The sequence below is a fragment of the Danio rerio genome, chromosome 4 (assembly GCF_049306965.1).
Source record: "Danio rerio strain Tuebingen ecotype United States chromosome 4, GRCz12tu, whole genome shotgun sequence".
NCBI lineage: Eukaryota > Metazoa > Chordata > Actinopteri > Cypriniformes > Danionidae > Danio > Danio rerio.
In genome coordinates, this window is record NC_133179.1 from 7,607,063 (window position 1) to 7,628,597 (window position 21,535).

General features: G+C 35.2%; 1 protein-coding gene across 4 annotated transcripts; it reads left to right on the forward strand.

The window, feature by feature from the left end:
* Positions 1-948: 948 nt before the first annotated feature.
* Positions 949-9,778, forward strand: LOC110437875 (uncharacterized). 4 transcript variants are annotated; one of them, XM_009296537.5, is made up of 8 exons: positions 949-1,039; positions 1,796-1,854; positions 2,067-2,124; positions 4,719-4,763; positions 4,852-5,963; positions 6,065-6,220; positions 7,390-7,482; positions 7,625-9,778. In XM_009296537.5, the coding sequence occupies exons 5-8, from the start codon at positions 4,863-4,865 to the stop codon at positions 7,940-7,942; spliced, it is 1,668 nt and encodes a 555-aa protein (XP_009294812.3). In that variant the 5' UTR covers positions 949-1,039; positions 1,796-1,854; positions 2,067-2,124; positions 4,719-4,763; positions 4,852-4,862; the 3' UTR covers positions 7,943-9,778. The 4 variants fall into 4 exon arrangements, with proteins under 4 accessions (XP_009294812.3, XP_073803125.1, XP_021330360.2 ...); XM_073947024.1 differs by lacking the exon at positions 2,067-2,124 and having other exon boundaries at positions 1,796-1,858; XM_021474685.3 differs by lacking the exon at positions 2,067-2,124.
* Positions 9,779-21,535: the final 11,757 nt, after the last annotated feature.

Below are 21,535 nucleotides of genomic sequence, written 5' to 3' on the forward strand. Positions count from 1 at the left end.
ACTTCAACTAATTATTAAACAGACCTAAAACATCAACTTAAAATTGAAAAACTTAAAGTTTAAAACTTGATTAACCTGATTGAAAGTAAAATAAAAAATATCTTGACTTTTTCATTGAATAATTTTTTATAGTGTAATATTTATATTATACTTCATATCATCACGTATCAATAATATACTTCAGATTCACACTGTAAAATCGAGCAATGCAATTAATTAAATGAATTCATTTGACATTTGACAGAAAAAAGTTACGTGAACTCAGCATTTGATTGTATTAGACTGAACTTAAACTGAATGAGTTAACTTTACTGAAGATTTCTAGTTCTCAGCATGCTTTGTGGAAAACTGGAGAATAAATGTAAAAAACTGTGTTATTGTTGTATTTTTGAACGTGATTAACATAGATTACAGATCCAATTAAGTCAAAAAAACTTAAATAGTCTTAAATAGTCCAAGTTACGTGAACTCAACATTTGATTGTATTAGACTGAACTTAAACTGAATGAGTTAACTTTACTGAAGATTTCTAGTTCTCAGCATGCTTTGTGGAAAACTGGAGAATAAATTTAAAAAAATAACTCTTGTGGTATTTTTGCACACGATTAACAAAGATTACAAATCCAATTAAGTCAAAAAACTTAAATACACTCAAAAAAATGATTCTTGCCTGTAATTGAAATTAAGCAAACAATTTAAATAGAGTTTGTTTAAAAAAGTAAAAAATAACTATTATTGTTTCAAATTATGCTGTCTCAACATGAATTTAATGGACTCGAAACAAACCTGCTCAAATTACATAAACTATACTTAATTGGTTGCCGTAAAGAGCGAATGCAGAGGTTGCGCATGCGCGTAATTTAAAAACACTGAAGGCGCCAGGACGGGCATGCGCATCGGTTAGGAACACTGAAGGCGCCAGGACGGGCTTGCGCATCGGTTAGGAACACTGAAGGCGGGCTAGCCGGCGGGCTAAGCGCGAGGAAGACAACGGTAGCAGAGAAGTGACAGTGAAGATCTGATCGGGAGAGTATACAAGGTAAGATATTTTCTTCATTTGTGATTGATGTGTAAACTATTTTAAGACGTGATTCTTTTATGCGATCGATATTGATTCATCGTCACATGGCGAATTAACTGACATTGGATATTTTGGGCCGTCACTTGCATTTTTAAAATTAACCATCGTTTGAGTAAGTTATGTGTATCCTTTTTCAGTGAAGCAGATTGCTTGCATGATTTAAAAAACAAAACAAAAAAAAATCTGCATCATTTCGACGTAATTCACTTTGCAAGCACGTTGACTATTTTTACAGTCTATGGTTAGAACACGTTAAACTTTATAATTTCTAGTAAAATTATCCTTTCTAGTAAAATATATTAATCTGTTATCACCTATCTGCAATTTGGGTCACTTTAAGCTATATATGGTCTACTATATTCATCTTAGGAAGACTGCACTTGTAACGTAACTTAATAATAATAGATTAACGTTAATGTTAGCAATCTCCACGTAACTTTATATTTTGCATTTTTATGCTTTAAAAATATGACGAAGCGTTGTACAAACTCGACATTATTTGAAAGTTGCATGTACAAGATTGTTGGATTATGTCATACTAAAGTCGTGTACTGGAAGTGAAAAATGTAACGTTAACGTTAGCAGCTACTTGTAAATGCTTATTTAAAACATATTGTGTATGTAAAAGTTAGTTGATAGTGCAATTTTTTTTTTATTTAAAAAAATGTAATTTCATTACAAAACTCTAATTATATGTCATTTTTACCATTTCAGAGATCTCATCGTTGTGACATTCCACATTGTCTCCAGTTTGGGACAATCACTCAATTACAGTAAGTGTTTTTGTTTATTTATATATATATATATATATATATATATATATATATATATATATATATATATATATATATATATATATATATATATGTATGTATATGTATATATATATATATATATATATATATATATATATATATATATATATATATCTTGTTTTATTTTGTAAAATTGTTACTTTTCTCACACTCACATGTTTTACTTTTAGATATGTGAGTCTTGAGAATGTGGCAATGTAAAGTGTGTGGCACAGAAGTATCCAGTAGGTATGAGTTATTGAAACATTCTAAGCTCAAACATGGACATTTTGGGGCAAGGTTCAGGCATCCTTGTGTATACAATACATGTCCTTGCACATTTAAATCATGGAATAACCTTTTAAGTCATATATACCGTGCACACGTTGATCAGTCATCTTCAAAACAAAATCAGTTAGCTACATTTTCATGTCAGCTGTGTACATGCATTGAGTCAAATGAAAGAGATTACTTTAGTCATCTAAATGAACATCTGCGTAAACATGAAACTGTGACTTGTGTATTTAAAGAGTGTACATTTAAAAGTAACATTTATAACACATTTCATACACACAAAAATAGGAAGCACAATCCACATTGTCTAACTGACTTTAAATTAACTGTTGTCACAGTCACTGCAGACTGTCAAGAGTCAGCCAGTTCTCCCATTGATTTACCCACATGTTCAACAGAATCTGTGTTAGAGTCATGCAATGATGCTAATACTGATGAAGATGTTTTTAAGGGAAGTGTTCTTAATATTGCCCTTGTTTTATTAAAGTTGGAAAACATTTTGCATGTCCCAGCCACCGCAGTTGATGAATTACTTCAGGAACTACATTATTCATTAACTTCAGCATCAAATCAAGTCACTTGTAGCATAATTTCTGACATTTTTAAAAATCACAACTTAGAAATTGATGAATTTGTCATTCAAGAGCTTTCTGAAGCAGCAGGCAGGTCAAATCCCTTGGTTAAAGCCATAGAAAAAGGTGGTCCCCTTGCCACTGCTTTCAAGCGGAAGCAATTCTACAAAGAACATGTAACAGTTGTAGAGCCTATTGAGTTTATCCTTAATCAAAAAAGTCGAAAAACCTATCAGTATATACCAATTTTGCCTTCTCTTCAGCTGTTGTTTAGTTGCAGTGATATTTTACAGTGTGTTATTGGGGACCACGAGAAGCAAAAAACTGATTCAGGGGCAGACAAAGAACAGCAGTATAGGTCAATCAGAGATGGACTTTATTGCAAGGAAAACACATTTTTTTGTGGAGAGGAATTAAAAATATCACTGTCATTGTACATTGATGATTTTGAACTCTGCAACCCCTTAGGCACTTCACGTAAAAAGCATAAACTTTGTGGGGTCTACTGGATTTTGAATAATTTGCCACCTGGATGCAGCTCCACACTTTCATCTATCTATCTGGCAGTTTTATGCAAGACTGAACATGTAAAGTCATATGGATATGGTACAATTTTGGAGCCCCTTTTACAGGAATTGATTACTTTAGAGAGTCAAGGTGTCTACCTTCCAGGGCTTGGACGGTTTGTGAAAGGTACAGTCCAGTCTGTCATTGCAGATAATTTAGGGGCCCACAGTTTAGCAGGCTTCATAGAAAGCTTCTCTGGTGAGTACTTTTGCAGGTTCTGCATAGGGAAGAGATTGGAGATTCAAGCTGAATCTGTTCTGACTGGCGACTTTGCCCTTAGAACAAAGGAAATTCATGATGCACATGTAGCATCTGCTAAAGAAAACTCTGTAGCATTTTGTGGAGTAAAAAGAGGTTGTGTGTTAACAGAGAATTTATCTCACTTTCATGTTACTAGAGGCTATCCACCAGATATTGCACACGACCTGTTTGAGGGTATTGTACCATTTGAACTTGCACTTTGCTTGAAAGAGTTTGTTTCCAAGAAGTACCTGTCTCTTGATACTCTAAACTCATTGATTTTGAACTTCCCTTATAAGTGGGGTGATAAAACCAATAAACCACACGTTATTCCATATACATATGCCTCCAAGAAGACAATTGGAGGTAACGCACATGAAAATTGGAATTTAATGAGATTGCTTCCATTCATCATTGGAGACTTGATACCAGAGACTGAGCCTGCTTGGATCATACTTCTTGATTTGAAAGAAATAGTTGAACTTGCTGTAGCCCCTATTCATAACGAAGAAACAGTAGCCTACTTAAACTGCAAAATTGTAGAGCACAGACACAGATTTGTTGAACTTTTTCCAGCACAACTGTTACCAAAACATCATTATGTGGAGCATTATCCACAAATGATTCAGTTTTTTGGACCTCTAGTAGGGCAGTGGACTATGAGGTTTGAGGCGAAACATAGCTTCTTTAAGAAAGTAGCTCGCCACACAAATTGTTTTAAAAACATAACGCTCACACTGGCTGCCAAACACCAGCAAATGATCGCTTATCAGATCCATTCTTGTAGCCTTAAGAAGTCCAGACTAGAAGTTACTAGTGTCTCCACACTTTCTGTGGATATTTTAAACAAGGAAGTGGTAGAAGGCTTAAGACAGAAATATCCAGGGATTAATGAAGTTCATCTGGCAAAAAATGTGACAAACAATGGGATAAATTATAGAACTGGTATGCTGATTTCGTTTGGGTCAGCAGGTGGGCTCCCAGAGTTTGCTGAAATTCTTCAAATCTTTATTGTCAAAAGCAGACTGAATTTTGTTGTGAAGGTACTGTGTGCATGGTATCAAGAACATTTTAGAGCTTTTCAGTTAACTGTCTCTCCTGATAGAGAGGTTGCCCTGGTTGATTTAGATCAGCTAACGGATGCTTATCCACTGTATGATTATATGGTAGGAGGAAGACGAATGGTGACCCTGAAGAGGCACATCCTCATTTAAGGTAATGTATTTATCAAGTGTTTTGTGTAAAATAAGTAATAAAATTGTATTACTGACTTTGTCATATTCTGCTTCATACCCTCTTATAGAAAAAAGAAAGATGTCGAGTCCAGTCAATCTAAGGATTGTTTTTGGTGGGGATGAAGATGCAAGAAAGCTTGCACTTAAGACAGGAATCCCAAAGTCTGTGGATGAACTTGTCCTTGAAATAATGACTGTTTTTGGTGTAAAGCAAAAGTTCAGGCTCCAGTACAAAGATAAGGACTTTGGAAATGAATACATGAATCTCACATCAACCACTCAAATTGAAGACAGGGATACCCTGAAAGTGATTTTTCTGTCAACTGATGACTTTAACTCCTGCATGCATGAGACTGCACCTGATGTACCGTCCTGTTCCAGCATTCTTGTTCCTTTGCACAAGACAACCTGTAGCTCTGACTCTCCTAACACAAGACATGCTAGCCCTTGTGAATTTGACTCAGTCTCAGAAGTCTACTTGTCTGAGGACTCATTTTCCAGCAGCACCGAGACTGTCTTGATTAAGTCTCCGGAGTCAAGAACCAGTTCTTGGCCTCAGGTTTTTGTAATTCCTCGTTTTTCTTGTTCTGCTGAAATTCAGCTTCAGAGAGCTGACACAGAGTTCAAGAAAAGTGAAATGCTACTTATTCCACCACCAAAATTAAGATCTGACATTCTTGAAGGCATGGCTGAGGAGATCTTTAGGTATGCTGCATACCCCACTGATAGTCAGCTTGATCAGGCAGCTGAAGCCTTGATAAATGTCCACCCTTGCTTGAGGGAAAAGGGAACTCGCACTGGTCATGAAGGATGGAAACACTATCTAAAGATAAAGATGGCTAATTTCCGCTCAAAACTCAGCAAGATTGGACACCCAGAAATCACTGTAAATTCACTTAGGAACAAGCGTGAAGGTCGGGGTAAAGCAGCATCAAACATCAAAAAGCCAAAAAAGGCTGAGGTGAATTTCCTTCCCTGCCTTCCAAGAGGAGAAACAGCTGATAGTATGGAGAAGGAAAGAATTGCTCTCTTAACTGAAGTGAAAAAAAATAATAATGAGGCAGTCATAAAAGAAAAAATGCACTTGACCTTCTCCTATAGGCGACAAGAGTTGGTTGAGGACTTGCCAATGGTTTCTGATTTACAAAGTAGATGGCCTGCCCTGTTCACAGTCAATGAAGTAAGTGTTGGTGATATTTACACAATTATTTTCTAAATTTCAATTCATTTCTCCACAATACATCTACATTTCATCATCTACCTTTGCTTTATTTCTTTCAGATAAATGCAGAATTTATGAGGATAACGACTGTGCCTCTTCTGTCAAAGTTTTTCGCGCAGCTGGACAAATACACTGCTGATCTACAGAAGGTTTTCAGCGGCAAAGGAGGTGCTTCTGGACAGAAGATATCACGCATCATGACAGTTGCAGACAAGGTGTGGTAAATTGCATTACATTAAAAGATACATTAAAACTCTGAGTACATGAGTTTCACTCTCTATGTCGCGCATTTCATATGAGTTTGCAGCATATCTAATGCTCTGTAAACTCCTTGATGAGCATGTCAGTATGCTTTTGTGGAAACAGAGTATAAACCAAAATCCTTGAACTGAAAACCCGCCTTAAAAAGTTTTAAGATGTAACATTAATTTTATTTTAAATATATTTATATAAATATGGGCCAAGTTATCAATTCTCATTAATGCATTTGAAAAGTGTTTTGTCAGCAACAAATGCAAAATATTCACAAGCTGAGATCATGAGCTGAGGTTCAATGAAGCTCTCATTAATGTGATAGTTTACCCCAAAATTAAAATGACTTCATCATTTACTCTCTCATGTTTTTTTTTTTTTTTTTTTTTAACTTTTAGGAGATTCTTTTAAACACAAAAGAAGATATTTTGAAGAATGCTGGTTATTGGTACACATTGACTTCCGTAGTTGGGAGAAAAAAAACATGTTAATCGTTGCCACCAACCAGCATTCTTCTAAATATTTTTTTTAGAATAGAAGAAAGAAACTCAAATAGGTGTGTGACAAGAAAAGGGTTTGCTTTAAGGCTTGTCCCAACCTACTGGAAGTTTTACTTCATATTTAACATTTAACAGTAATCACTATAGTTACTATACTAGTCAATGTTACCAATAATAATAAATAACAATCACAAATGAATACAAAATTAATGTTATTTTAACAATTATTGCACAACACATAAATGCAGCAGATTAATATCTTCAATTTAATGTTTTATTTTCTATTTATAGGATAGTTCTATTTTTGACCAGGTTCCAGTGTCACACATTTCTTCCAACCCATACAGACAAATAAAACAGTTTTTGTAAATCACTTTCTTTAAAACACAAAACTGCAGATTCCTACACTTTGTCAACATTGCAACATATAAAACACTCAAAAATGTATAATTGCCACAAAAAATTTACATTACAAACAGAAACAAAACTTGTTCAGAAACTTCATCTATGTGCTGGATATATTTCCAGGTCTGGGGTGTTGTTTCCTCATCAGGAATGCATCACTGGTCTTGTGATCTTACCCCCATGTTGGTTTTATATTTTAATATTGTATAATTTTGTCTAATTTTCAGTGTGGTGACATACACATCAAGCGAGATTGTGTCATACAGAGTCTGTGTGTGTACTTCAATGAGGACATGACAACAGTTGTCAAAGAATTCGAGGTTTGTATACATATGTCTAAAGAACCTAACATACATTGACAGTCTAGATGTTGCCAGTATTTAACTGAAATTTAAAAGTATTAATGTTTTATTTATTTATTGTTATTAAATTATTTAATATTTATTTACTTGTTTATTTTAGGATAGCAACCCTAAAGAAGCAGAAGCAAGAATTTCTGAGACCACTCTGGGGCTTTTTGTGATTCGCAAGGAAGGTGCTGGTGCTGAGGAGGAGCCAAGTGATGTTGGAGTTGTGATAGAGGGTGTAACGCTGCTAGAGAACCTAAAGAGTATTTCTTTTGGATTAGTAATTCTCTTTGGACTGATCTACGCTCTCAATTTAAGCTATCCTCAAGGTCTCAAGTTCACATTTGAATTCTTTCAGAAGGTACTGATGAACTTAGATGGCAGCAAGCTGTCCCCAAAGGTACAAGCACTTAAAATTAAAATGTTTCAGTGAATAGGACATTCACTGTTTGCCTACATGCCTTCAACTGGAACAACATTGAAAACCTTTAGACAAGAATGCCCTAAAAGATATATTTCTACCGACTGATGACACTAACTCCAGTATGCCATGGACTGCACTTTCTTTTCTTTTTTTTAATCTCTGAAACTTTTAAAACAGGATATGTTACCCATTTTACTTTTGCGTCCAGGAAGCCAACGGATTACTTCTTTTCCAGATGTATTAAGACTGTCTTGGTTACATCTCCAGCCTCAGAATAGTAGTTTTTCATGTTTTTATGTTCTTCTGAAATGCTGGTTTAGAGGACTAAAATAGTTCAACAAAAGTGGAATGCTACTTATTAAACCACTTTAAGGTTTTAAAGGGACAGTTCACGTAAAAAAATGAAAATATACTCACTATTTACACTCCCTCAATTGGTTCCAAACCTTTATGAATTTCTTTCTTCTATTGAACACAAAATATATTTTGACATTAACTTCAATTGTAGGAAAAACAAATACAGTGAAAGTCAAGGTTTCCAGCTTTCTTTAAAATATATTATTTTGTGTGCAACAGAAGAAAAAAAACAATAAAAGTTTGAAACAAGTGAAAGGTGAGTAAATGCTCATTTTCAGGTGAACTTTTCCTTTAAAGCCACGACTGAGGAGTTTGGGAATTCAGCATTCCCATCTGCTGCGAGTAGGACTTGTTTTGCTGTTCTAAATGCTGAAAATTGTAGACCTGTTATATGTATTAAAGTCATACAAACTTTAGATATGTAAAGTAAAATGATTGCTTTTTCTTTTTATTTATTTTATTTCATTGCATTTTGTGTTTAGGTGTTATTTCATTATTGTATTGTCATTTCATTGTTAAGGGTCATTGTTAATTGTTTTAACAAACATTTAGAAAAAGAAGGGATCATTTACTTTTGTGTTATAAAATAGTAGTTTTTCATGTTTTTATGTTCTTCTGAAATGCTGGTTTAGAGGACTAAAATAGTTTAACAAAAGTGGAATGCTACTTATTCCACCACTTTAAGGTTTTAAAGGCACAGTTCACGTAAAAAATGAAAATATACTCACTATTTACACTCCCTCAATTGGTTCCAAACCTTTATGAATTTCTTTCTTCTATTGAACACAAAATATATTTTGACATTAACTTCAATTGTAGGAAAAACAAATACAGTGAAAGTCAAGGTTTCCAGCTTTCTTCAAAATATATTATTTTGTGTGCAACAGAAGAAAAAAAACAATAAAAGTTTGAAACAAGTGAAAGGTGAGTAAATGCTCATTTTCAGGTGAACTTTTCCTTTAAAGCCACGACTGAGGAGTTTGGGAATTCAGCATTCCCATCTGCTGTGAGTAGGACTTGTTTTGCTGTTCTAAATGCTGAAAATTGTAAACCTGTTATATGTATTAAAAAGTGATGCAAACTTTAGATATGTAAAGTAAAATGATTGCTTTTTTTAAATTTATTTTATTTCATTGCATTTTGTGTTTAGGTGTTATTTCATTATTGTATTGTCATTTCATTGTTAAGGGTCATTGTTAATTGTTTTAACAAACATTTAGAAAAAGAAGGGATCATTTACTTTTGTGTTATAGATCAGGAGAGAACATTGTTAACCATACTATGAGGTAACATGACAATGTAACTTTGAAAATGTGAAATTAATGTTTGATGTTGAATTATGTTTCCTTGTTGATGCCTGTTACTTGTAGGCACACAAAACTAAAAAGTCACAACCAGAAAGCTATTGCAGTTATTTGTTAAGCACTGCATTACAGTATGTTTTTGTCAGATTGGATGTTATTGGACAATAAATGTTAAAAAATTTAATCTGTGTTGAGAATTTATTTAATAAACCTAAGAACATAAAAGGTGATTATATAAAGCAAATAATAATAATGTATTCGAAATTAGTAAAGTCTATGTATTATACAAGAATAAAACCTATTTCAGCAGTTATCATAACATTTATTTAATTCATTCATGTTAACTGAACATAAATGGGTTAGGCTTAAACTAATGTTAACTTTTACGTTGGATTTATGTGATTAAATTGGATGGAAAATTGACATCCAATTGAATTACATAAAGTTTAACTTTTGGGGTTAAATATTTTTTTGAGTGTAGTCTAAGTAAAAGACATTGAATATAATTAGGGAATATTTTTAATACATTAGCAAGAAATAAATGCATTACACAATACAGTTAAAATGACTTAACTGAGTTCAGTTCATTTGAGTAAGCTTAAGCAATAAGCACACTGTAAATAATGCTGGGTTCCACACAATTGCTTTATGTTGTCCCAACACAAATCGATTAAGTTAACTGAATTGTTGGTCAGACTTTATTTTGATGGTCTGTTTGTTGAATTAAAGTTACATTGCCAACTAATTCTCTTTCGATTAAAAGTAGACTGTTAGGTTGGAGTTAGGGCGAGGGTAAGTGTAAGTTGACATGTACTTGCAAAGTTTCTTATTTAAATGTCTGTTGAAAGTCTGTATCAACAGATATAAAGAAGACAGTCTACTAATACTCGAATGGACCATCAAAGTAAAGAGTCGCCAATTGTTTTTGCAAATTTACATGGATTGAACATAATTAAGTCCCAGGTTTTTACTGTGCTCAAATTGCTTCATTTACTCAAATAGAGTAAGTTCACAGTGCTCATTAGGATTCGTTTTTGAACTTAAATAGTTTGTTGCAATTGGTTTCCTCAAGTGGCTTGAGTTACATTTGGGTTTTACAGTGTATAAAATTTTGCTTTCTATTTAAATAAAAAAATAGAGGAACGAATATTCTGCAAGTTTGTAACAACATGATGAGTAAAGTGACAAGACACACATCTCTTTTCCCCCACGTCTCCTCGCCATCATCTTTTCAGCCATGATTCTGTGGTGATTGTGTCAGTACAGTGAGATTCAATGGTTTACTCTCAGCTCCTCGTCCTTCTCTAATGAGAGTATCTGTAGAGCAGATGACAGTCGGTCTTCAACGCTGGGGTTTCCCAGGTGTAAACAGGCTCGGTGTGATTCCAGGAGTCCATAGACAAGCATTTCATTACCATCTGTGTCCTGAGAGAACCTCCTTTATAATTAATGCTTCCATGATGGATTACACGCGCTGCTTCCGAAACACTGCTGACTCCAACTCATTTTTGTTTCGTTTTTTTTTTCTTCTGCAGTATGATTTAATTGACGTTGTTTGCCTTCCACCTCCTCCTGACGATGAAACGGAGCATTTGATGATTAAAACGTCCCGTGATGTACAGCTGCCGACGACCGCAGTGTGTTAGCGGAAATTAGTTTAATGCCTCAATTCACCCTAATGTTCTTTAAACAATGCTGGATGGGGGTCGTGAAAAATGACACACTTCACCACGGACCTCCATAGGTGCATTCGTCAAGCTTTTGTTCATTAATCAACCGCATCGTTACCGAAAAGCACAGTCAGCAAAAACACACTGTTCACCGGGCATTTGTTCATGTCAAAAGAACCGTGGTTTGATACACAGTGTAGGATCAAAGAAATGAGTTTACCGCAGGTTTACTCTAGCTCATGGTCTTAAAATAAAACAGAAGCCACTGTAGGATGATAAAGGATAGCAATGTTTAACGGGATCCCTTTGTTTTAATGTGTTTTTTTTTTTTACACTTTTAGTGTAATTTGTGCATGAAAACAGTTCACAAAGTCGCTCTAATGGGAGTTATTCTCTATACTGGAAAGCTGTGAAAGAACTCAAAAGAAAGGTTGGGTTTAATACTCGCACATATCATCTGGCAGCAGTTATTCTGTGCTTGTTTGTCATCTCTGTTCACTCTGAAAACTAAACAAGGGGTTAAAAGTGACAAACCTTCAGGTGTTCTCATTTACATTAATACGTTTTTAGTTTTAAAGCGGCGTTTTACAACGAAAACGATTCACGATCCACACTGACGTTTCACCTAGCGTTTCTGAACAGCTCTCCGTCCACACTACACCACTAAAAACGCACATCACGTGACCACACACCCACTCTGGCATGCGCTGCAGCATATGCGGACGTCTGAGCTCCAGGCAGTCAGGGTGTGCTTTGAGCACAGAATCCCAGTTGAGAGCTGTGCACGTCAGACAGTTCATCAAGGATCTACCGCTGGATGTCATATCAGTATATTTGTTAAACGTGATATTTAATTAATCTTGTTGTCTCTATCTAACGAAATCTTCCCTGACTTCGGTCTTTTGAATCTATTACCTGTTCTCAGGTAATCTGTTTTGGCTGAGCGCAAAGATAAGTTAATATATTAATTTATGTAACCACATACACTGATTCTGCATATTGTACTGATTGTTTTGCCTTAAACCTATGAACTTGTTGTACGTTACACTTGTATAATGGCCATTATTGATTATTAAAACTTATATTCAGCAAAAGAGAGGGTATGCTTCATATTTTTCGACTGAAATGAAAGGAGGCAGTGATGTTATAGGCTCAGTTTTCTTGTAAATATGCATACAGTAAAGATGTCTGTCATATAAATATGTAGCTACACGGCGACTCAATTTTTGCTGTCTGTTAAGTTGTTAAATGAAAATAGGCAGTTCTTTATATCATGTTTTAATTTTATTGTTAAGAAAGTGAAGCAACATAGCCAGTAGGATGTGAAGGACATTATAAAGTACACTGCTTTTATCCTGACGTGTCCTCGGGAGTTTGTTTTCCATATCAGACTTGCGAAGTCTGAACTTAAAAGGAGAGGATGCAAGACTGAACTTTGTGTAGGCTACTTAATATTGAGAAAAGCCCTATTCAGATTGTCTGCAGCCACACCTCATCCACACTGACATGGAGCAGCAGCATTTTTAAAACCGAAACTCGAAAACTCTGGGGTAGTGTGGACGGAAGGCGTAACCATAGCACACAACATATGCATTTTAAAACAAAAACATAGTGTAAATGGGGCCTGAGGCACAAGGTGAAAAAGCCCCGCCCTCAGCTGGAAAAGGGGCGGGGAGCAGCAACCATTTGCCTTTTAAAAAGCTAACTTTTTTCCCCACATACAGATGTGGTTATAACATGGTATAATAAATGATCTGTGATGTATTTTGAGCTGAGAATTCACAGACATGTGATGTTTATCAGAGCCAGGACATTTTCACAGCATTTTTAAATATTTTTGTTTCTTTCTGGATAAAGTTTTCATTTTATTTTTACTTCCGTTGGAATGAAAGCAGTTCATATATATTTGTTTATTTACTTATTTTTATCATTTTGAAGGTCAATGTTATTAGCCTCCTCAAGAATTCTGTGTTGTTTTTTTCATTGGTTGCACAATAAATCACTTTTTTCCATTGATTCGCCTATTTGACCTATCTTGCGGGTGACACACTGGCTCAGTGGTTAGCACTATTGTCTCACAGCAAGAAGGTTGCTTGCTCTCCCCTTGTTAGTGTGGGTTTCCTCCAGGTGCTGTGGTTTCCACCACAGTCCAAAGACATGCGCTATAAGTGAATTGAATGACCTAAATTGGCCTTAGTGTATGAGTGTGTGTGAACGTGTGAGTGTATAGGTGCTTCCCAGTACTGGGTTGCAGCTGGAAGTCGCCGCATAAAACATGCTGGAATAGTTGGCGGTTCATTCCACTGTCTGTCTGTTTACTCTGTAAACTAAACAAGGAGTTTAAAGTGACAAACATGCAGGTGTTTTCCTTGTTGTTGCAGGAGTAACTAAGGCACAAGCTGTAAAAGCCTTGCTCTCTGCTGGAAAGAGGCGGGGAGCAGCAGCTCATTTGCATTTAAAGAGACAACCTTTTTTCACTTGCAATTGTTTAGTTATGGCAAAATAAATGATCTATGCAGTATTTTGAGCTGAAAATTCACAGACATGTACTGGAGACACCTGGGACTAATAGACGTACTGGTTCAAATATTTCCCAGGTGAACAGAGAGAGGACATTTTCACAGTGTTTTTAAATATATATTTTTTTACTTTCTGGATAAAGTTTTGATTTTATTTTTAGTCTGGTTGGAATATTAGTTTATATATTTGTTTATTTATTTGTTTTTTTTATCATTTTGTAGGTCAATGTTATTAACTTCATTAAGAATTCTGTATTTTTTTATTGGTTGCATAATAATTCACTGTTTTCCAATGATTTGCCTAATTAACATATTTTGCGGGGTACACGGTGGCTCATTAGTTAGCACTGTTACCTAAAAAAGCAAGAAGGTTGCTTGTTTGAATTCCAGCTGGGACAGTTGGTCTTTCTGTGTGGAGTATGCATGTTCTCCCCATGTTGGTGTGGGTTTCCTCCTGGTGCTCCGGTTTCCCCCACAGTCCAAAGACGTGGTAGGTGAATTGAATAAACTAAATTGGCTGTAGTGTATGAGTGTGTGTATGGGTGTTTTCCAGTACTGGGTTGCAGCTGGAAGGGCATCCGCTGCCTAAAACATATGCTGGAGTAGTTAGTGTTTCATTCCGCTGTGGCAATCTCTGAAATAGAGACTAAGCCGAAGGAAAATAAATGAATAAGTGAACTTACCTTGCCTAGTTAACTTAATTTACTTAGTTAGCCCTTTTAATTGCACTGAATACTAATATCCTGCAAAATAACTAGTACAATATCATGTACTGCATGTCATCCTGGCAAAGAAATGAGTGATTTTAAATTGTTAATGAAAGTTTAAAAATGTGTCAAATCTTCTCTTCAATAAACAGCATTTGACAAATATTTTTTAAAGAATTCAATTTCAGGGCTAATAATAATTTTACCTTCAACTGTATTTTACATCTTGTACAAAATAATAAAATGCAATAATAATAATAAATAACCACCGGCATTCTTTCGTTATTGCAGTATTAGTTGATGTGGATCCAGTAATATTTTAGTACCTACATTTTAGCATCTCTTTTATAAAGAGTGTTTGAAGATCTGATGGTCTTTATCAGACAAACAAAGCACTTGTTTTTGTTTTGATGAGTGAGATCATTTGCATATTTTGTCAGTTGATCAGGATTATTAATTAAGAGCAACAATCTCAAGCATCTGTAGAGCTTTTTTTAACTGCACATTTATTTGATCGTTTAAATCCAGGCATTTTTAAGCACAGCGTTTGCCATTTGTCACTGAAAACATTTAAAACCAAACATGTGTTTAAAATAATTACACTGTAAATATGAAATGTGGTAAAAATAAAATGGGTAATCATGGCTTCAATGCACTCGTGGTCAAATGCCTACTGTATTTAATTTGTAGTGCATTATAATGGTGAATTTCAGCATCAAATAAATAAGCATAAGATTTTATATTGTACCATTTTTACAACAAGCAAAACAATGATCCATGATGTTATTAATAATTTTTAGCACTCAGAATAATATATGGACAAACCTGATGTTGCGTTAATTTTGAGTTTAGCATGGTAAGACATTGCTAAATGATCATTTTTTTTCACATGGCTAATGTTTTAACATTGGTGACATTAATTAGCATGTTTCTAATGTAGTTAACAAGTAGCTAACGTGATGCTAGGATTAACTTAATGTGTAATCATGTCGCAGACATAAGCTGATGTTTAAATTATTTATCATGTTGTTAGCAATTTTACATGTTTTAATATGTTGCTAGCATTCTGATAACATGATTAACGGGATTACTACCAGTATGCTGTTTGCAATAATCTAAAATTTTAAACATAATTTAGCATGTTGAAAACATGGTTTGACTTGTTTCAAGCGTGATTTAACAATGCTAACATGTCTTGACATTGTTAACCTGATTTAGCACATTGATTTAACATGTTATAGCATTGTCGCTAATATGTTTTATAGCACTGCTAACACAAACTAGCATGCTGTTAGCGCTAATATAACATTCATAATCTTGATTTAACATAGTTAACATGTCTAACATTGCTAACCTGATTTAGCACATTGTTAGCATCTTAAAATATTGCTAGCTTGATTGACATGCTATAGCATGTCGCTAACATAATTTACAGCATTATCAACATGGACTAGTATGCTGTTACCTATAATACAGCATTGATTTAACATAGTTAACATGTCTTAACATTGCTGATTTAGCACATTGCTAGCATGTTAAGGCACATTGCTAGCATAATTTAACATGTTATAGCATGTTGCGAACATTATTTACAGCATTACTAACATAAACTAGAATGCTGTTAGCAATAATATGACATTAAGCATAGTTAACATGTCTAAGCATTGCTAACCTGATTTATCACATTGCTAGCATGTTAAAATATATTGCTAGCGTGATTTAACACATTATAGCATGTTGCTAACTTGATTTACAGTGTTACTAACATAAACTAGTATGCTGTAAGCTATAATACAACATTGATTTAACATAGTTAACATGTCTTAACATTGCTAGCTTGATGCAACACATTGTTAGCATGTTAAAGTATATTGTTTTAACATGTTATATATAGCATGTCGCTAACATGATTTACAACATTGCTAACATGAACTAGTATGCTGTAAGCTATAATACAACATTGATCCAACATAGTTAACATGTCTTAACATTGCTAGCTTGATGCAACACATTGTTAGCATGTTAAAGTATACTGTTTTAACATGTTATATATAGCATGTCGCTAACATGATTTACAACATTACTAACATGAACTAGTATGCTGTTAGCTACAATACAACATTGATTTAACATAGTGAACATGTCTTAATATTGCTAGCCTGATTTAGCAAATTGCTAACATGTTTTTGCATGTATTTACATGTTGTTAGGACTACTAAAAAGAAAACTAGCTGCTTCCCTAGTTTTGGTTAAATTCTAAAACCCTTTGGACAGATTTCCTTTCAAGATGACACACAAATAGCAAAGACTTAAAGGATATTTGGGTTAAAACAGCCTTGTTGTGATTTTGTAATGGCTGTGAAGCAGTTTTCTTGCATTGTTTTCTCAGTGTGTTTGCTCAGTAATACAGCAGGTTTCTGAGCGCTCCGATTGCGCCGTTTGCATTGATTATTTAGCTTTTCTCTCTCTGGTTTCTCCCGCTCGCTCGCTCTCTCACCTACGCCTGTCTCTGATCATCTCATCCATCAGTGGGACAGAAATCCACTCAGTGCTGAGATATTCTCAGCTTTACATATTTCACACCGGTTGTATCCTGATCTCTCATAAACGAGGTCTTTCATGTGTAAGGGGAATTCGCTCCTGTCAAAAGAGTGGAAGAAAAGAAAATACAGCTTGGCTTATCCATTCTCATTTTCTCAAGCATTGTTCCCACTCATCTATAAAACACATTTTTCTTGAATCCTCCTGCTGGTTGAGATATGACATGTGCCAGCTTTGGAAAAAGAAGACTTAGAATTTTCTCCCCACGATCAATCTTTCTAAACATGTTTTGGAAGAAATGATGCAAAATTCAAGATGTAATACAGTAAGTGCTCTGAATAGACTTTTTTGTCAGAAAAGATCCTCTTTTTGGCATTTGAAGTTGACACAAAATCCAAAAATGAATATATTATAACTCAAGCCAAAATGTAACTTGCTTTACCTTAAAATTGCTTTCTTTTTCAGTCCCATCACTTCAACCTCCACTTTGGTCCGTGACACCAACTTTTCATGAACTGATTGATTCGTGCTGGATGAACTATAAAATATATTATGTTTTACATATGAATGATAATGTTAGTATAATGGTTTGCAAACTTCCAAACTTGACTTTAAAGTTGTGGTCTTGCTTATATTAATCTCTGTCACTAAATTGCTTCCAAAACTAGATCGTACTCATTTTATGCTGGGTTGTTTGAGCTTATGGTGACGTATTTACAGTACTTTTGGGATCAGTGAGGTTTTGATGAAGACATTTATAATTTTATCCATAAAGGACACATTAATGTATGCCAAAACGAGCCAGTTAGGACAGTTTTATTACACAGATTAATTTTTATTTTAATTAATTGATGTTTTATTCACTCATTTCCACTATGAAATTAATAATATTTATATTCAAAATTAAATGAGTTTAAAATATATAAAAAAATATACAAATATTTTTATTTTAGATAAAATATATTTTTCTGTATTTTATGATTCATGTTTGTATTTTTTTCTTCATTTCTATCTATCTATCTATCTATCTATCTATCTATCTATCTATCTATCTATCTATCTATCTATCTATCTATCTATCTATCTATCTATCTATCTATCTATCTATCTATCTATCTATCTATCTATCTATCTATCTATCTATCTATCTATCTATCTATCTATCTATCTATCTATCTATCTATATGTGTGTGTGTGTGTGTGTGTGTGTGTGTGTGTGTGTGTGTGTGTGTGTGTGTGTGTGTGTGTGTGTGTGTGTGTGTGTGTGTGTGTGTGTGTGTATATATATATATATATATATATATATATATATATATATATATATATTTATTATTATTATTAATATATTTTTTTTTTTTTGCAGTGTAGCTTTTAAGTCATATTTATAATAATTCATTCATTCATTCATTTCATTTTAGCTTAGACCCTTTATTAATCTGGGTAATGAACTGCCAATTTATCCAGCATATGTTTTACACATCGGATGCCCTTTCAGCTGCAACCCATCCATACACACTCATTCACTCTCATACACTACGGACAATTTAGCTTGCCCAATTCACCTATACTGCATGTCTTTGAACTTGTGGGGGAAACCGGAGCACCCGGAGGAAACCCACATGAACATGGGGAGAACATGCAAACTCCACACAGAAATACCAAGTGACCCAGCCAAGGCTCAAACCAGTGACCTTCTTGCTGTGAGGCAATTGTGCGACTCACTGCGCCACTGAGACCCAATAATAATTGTATTTTCTAATCTTGGTGATACAAGCCATTTTCCAATGCATGCATCAACCCAAAATGTCTTTCAAACTGTTTAAAAAATAAATAAAAATAAGTTCATGATAAAAGATGAGTGATGCAGCATGTTTGTGTCAGTTCTTCCGCCTACAGCCTCGTTTTGTTAGAGAAAGCAAATACAGGTCTGAGTTTTGAAGACTTTCGCTTTCTACAAAAGACAGATCTGGGTTGTGATGCTATTGCATCATTTTCAGCAGTTTTTTATGGTCCCCCCCAAGTCTCTCAACTTGTCAGCTTGGCTTTAGCTTATGAATACAGTCGGGAGAAAATATGTTGAGAGGTAGCTAATTTCTCACCTATTCCCAGAATGTAATGGCATACGGAAAGCGGCGTTAAAGAAGACGCGAGCGGGAGATAATTGACAGCTTGTGAGTAATGTTCAGCTGTCTGCTTTTGGCAAATGTGTCAGGAAGTGCTTCATCCTGAAGATGCGCCGTACTAATTGGACATACACGATGGCAGGGAAGGTTTTCATTTAAAACGAATTAGCACATGTGATAGTCTCAAATTAAGCTGAGCTTCTGTCTTGGCATCGCATTTTTCACCTGCGGCCGATTCAGCCTGATCGCCTGAAGGTATTTTTTTATGGATTATATTCACTGCTTTCTTTTTCTTGCCACGTTCATTATTTCTCCTTTTGCTTTGTTTTAATTAGTGCCGTTCTTGCGATTGCCGCAATCCACAAAAGCGTTTAATAATTTAGAGAAGTTGCTTAGCTGAATTTCAGTGGGAATGCACACATGTAACTACATGCCTTTGGTTTAATATTAGGCTCTTTCTACCAACTTCCAGGATTTCCTCTGAGTTACCAAGGCAACCCGGAGCAGTCTGGCCCGTAAAGACCACTGGGATTCATTCTATTACTCATGCTGCTTTTTAAGAAATGCCTCGTGCCCCGTAAAAGTATAGGACTTTTTTATTTCCTTCACATCCCTTTGTTGGCATGTCAGTTCTGGTTAAAGGGATAGTTCATTCATAAATGAAAAGATTTAGGTGATTTATTTTATTTTCTAAAAACCTTAAAGAGATAGTTCACCTAAAACTGAAAGTTCTGTCATCATTTACTCACCCTTTTCTTGTTTTAAACCTTTATGAGTTTCTTTTGTTAAGCACAAAAGACTCAACAAGGGCTCATTCTGTATACGTTTCTGGAGATCACAAATGATGTAGCCAGAAGTACGTATGACTGCATTACGGGTTTTAAAATGTACTCTACAGGGCTGTATGATGCTATTTCTTTTCGTGCTTACTAGCTGACTGCTTACCTCTGTATGGACCGCTTTTTCGCTGTTACCAGTTTGCTTAGTAGCTTGCCATGTACATCAGTGGACTTGAGACACAGCGAGTAGTTGACCACGACGATGGGAGTCCGGCGAAGAATGGTTCCTGAAAATGGGTTGGACAAAAACAGAATCCAAAAAATTAAATAAGTAAATAACAGGAAGAGAATGTGGTAAAATCTAAAAACGTGGTAAAAATCAGGCGAGGGCTTTTCTTTTTCTAGATTGCTTTTGAAAGTAATGTTGTTTGGGTTTTGGGAAGTGGGCGCTGGTCAATAGGTGTTTTTAAAAACACTATTGGTTGGGTTTAGGGAAGGAGGAGGGTGGGTCAGTCGAGTCTGTTATTCAGTCAGTCAGTCGACAGCGGCTTTTTGTGGATTTACATGAGAACAGGCGCGAATGGCAACTCAAGATGTCAAAAAGCGTACACAGCAGCCTCTGGTGCATTCGCGAAAACAAAAACTGCACTAAAACATAGCTCCTGGGACGTATTTGGTGCTCTCCAGAAATGTATGTAGAGGTACGTTTTCAGAATGAGCCTGGGTTGAAAAGACTTGTGAAGTCTCCAGCTTTCTTCAGAATATCTTCTTTTGTGTTCAACAGAAAAAATTAAACTCATAAAGGTTTGAAACTACTTGAGGGAAAGTAAATAGCGATAATTTTTTTGTTGTTGAAATATCGCTTTAACGAAGATATTTAGCTGAAATCTTGATGATTTGTTCAAGTTTTCTCAGTATCGTTGGTGAAAAAGGTATTTGAATGAAGAAAAAAAGGAAACGTTTTATAGATTTATATAGATGGCGCCTTTCTGGACATGCAAGTTCCCCTTACAATAAACACGCCAAAAATATTTCATATACATGAAAGATGAGAAAATTATGAATACAAACACATTCATTCATTCATTTTCCTTTGACCTAATCTCTTTATTCATCAGGAGTCGCCACAGCGGAATGAACCACCGACTTGTCTAGCATATGTTTTTATGCAGCGGATGTCCTTCCAGTACTGGGAAACTCCCATAAACTCTAACACTTACACAGGGGCGCCGCTGGCCAGTACTGGCCGAATGCCAGTAAATAAAAGTGAAGAGCAGGGGGGTGGATTTGAGGGGGGCTGTCACGGATGAAGAGCGGGCTGGGGGTGATGTCAAACGAAAGTGAATTAGGTGTTTGGTGTTTAAGTGTAATGCGTTGTCGTGGACGAAAGTGAATTAGTTGGGGAGTGTTTGATTAGGCCCCCTAATAGTAACTCTGGGGGATGGCCTGGGCCCTTAGAATCGTCTTAATTCCCCACCCCCGCAACCTACAAGAGACATTTGGTGTAATTGTCCATAGTGCATGTGTGTGAATGAGTGTGCATGGGTGTTTTTCAGTGATGAGTTGCAGCTGTTTCCCAGAGATGGGTTGCAGCTGGAAGGG

What these genes read in the sequence shown, in the direction of transcription:
- LOC110437875 (XM_073947024.1), top strand. Translation starts at nt 4,863, where the DNA reads ATGTCGAGTCCAGTCAATCTAAGGATTGTTTTTGGTGGGGATGAAGAT. An exon ending in TCATGACAGTTGCAGACAAG is followed by an intron (nt 6,221 to 7,389) that starts GTGTGGTAAATT and finishes TCTAATTTTCAG; the next exon opens with TGTGGTGACATACACATCAA. An exon ending in CAGTTGTCAAAGAATTCGAG is followed by an intron (nt 7,483 to 7,624) that starts GTTTGTATACAT and finishes TGTTTATTTTAG; the next exon opens with GATAGCAACCCTAAAGAAGC.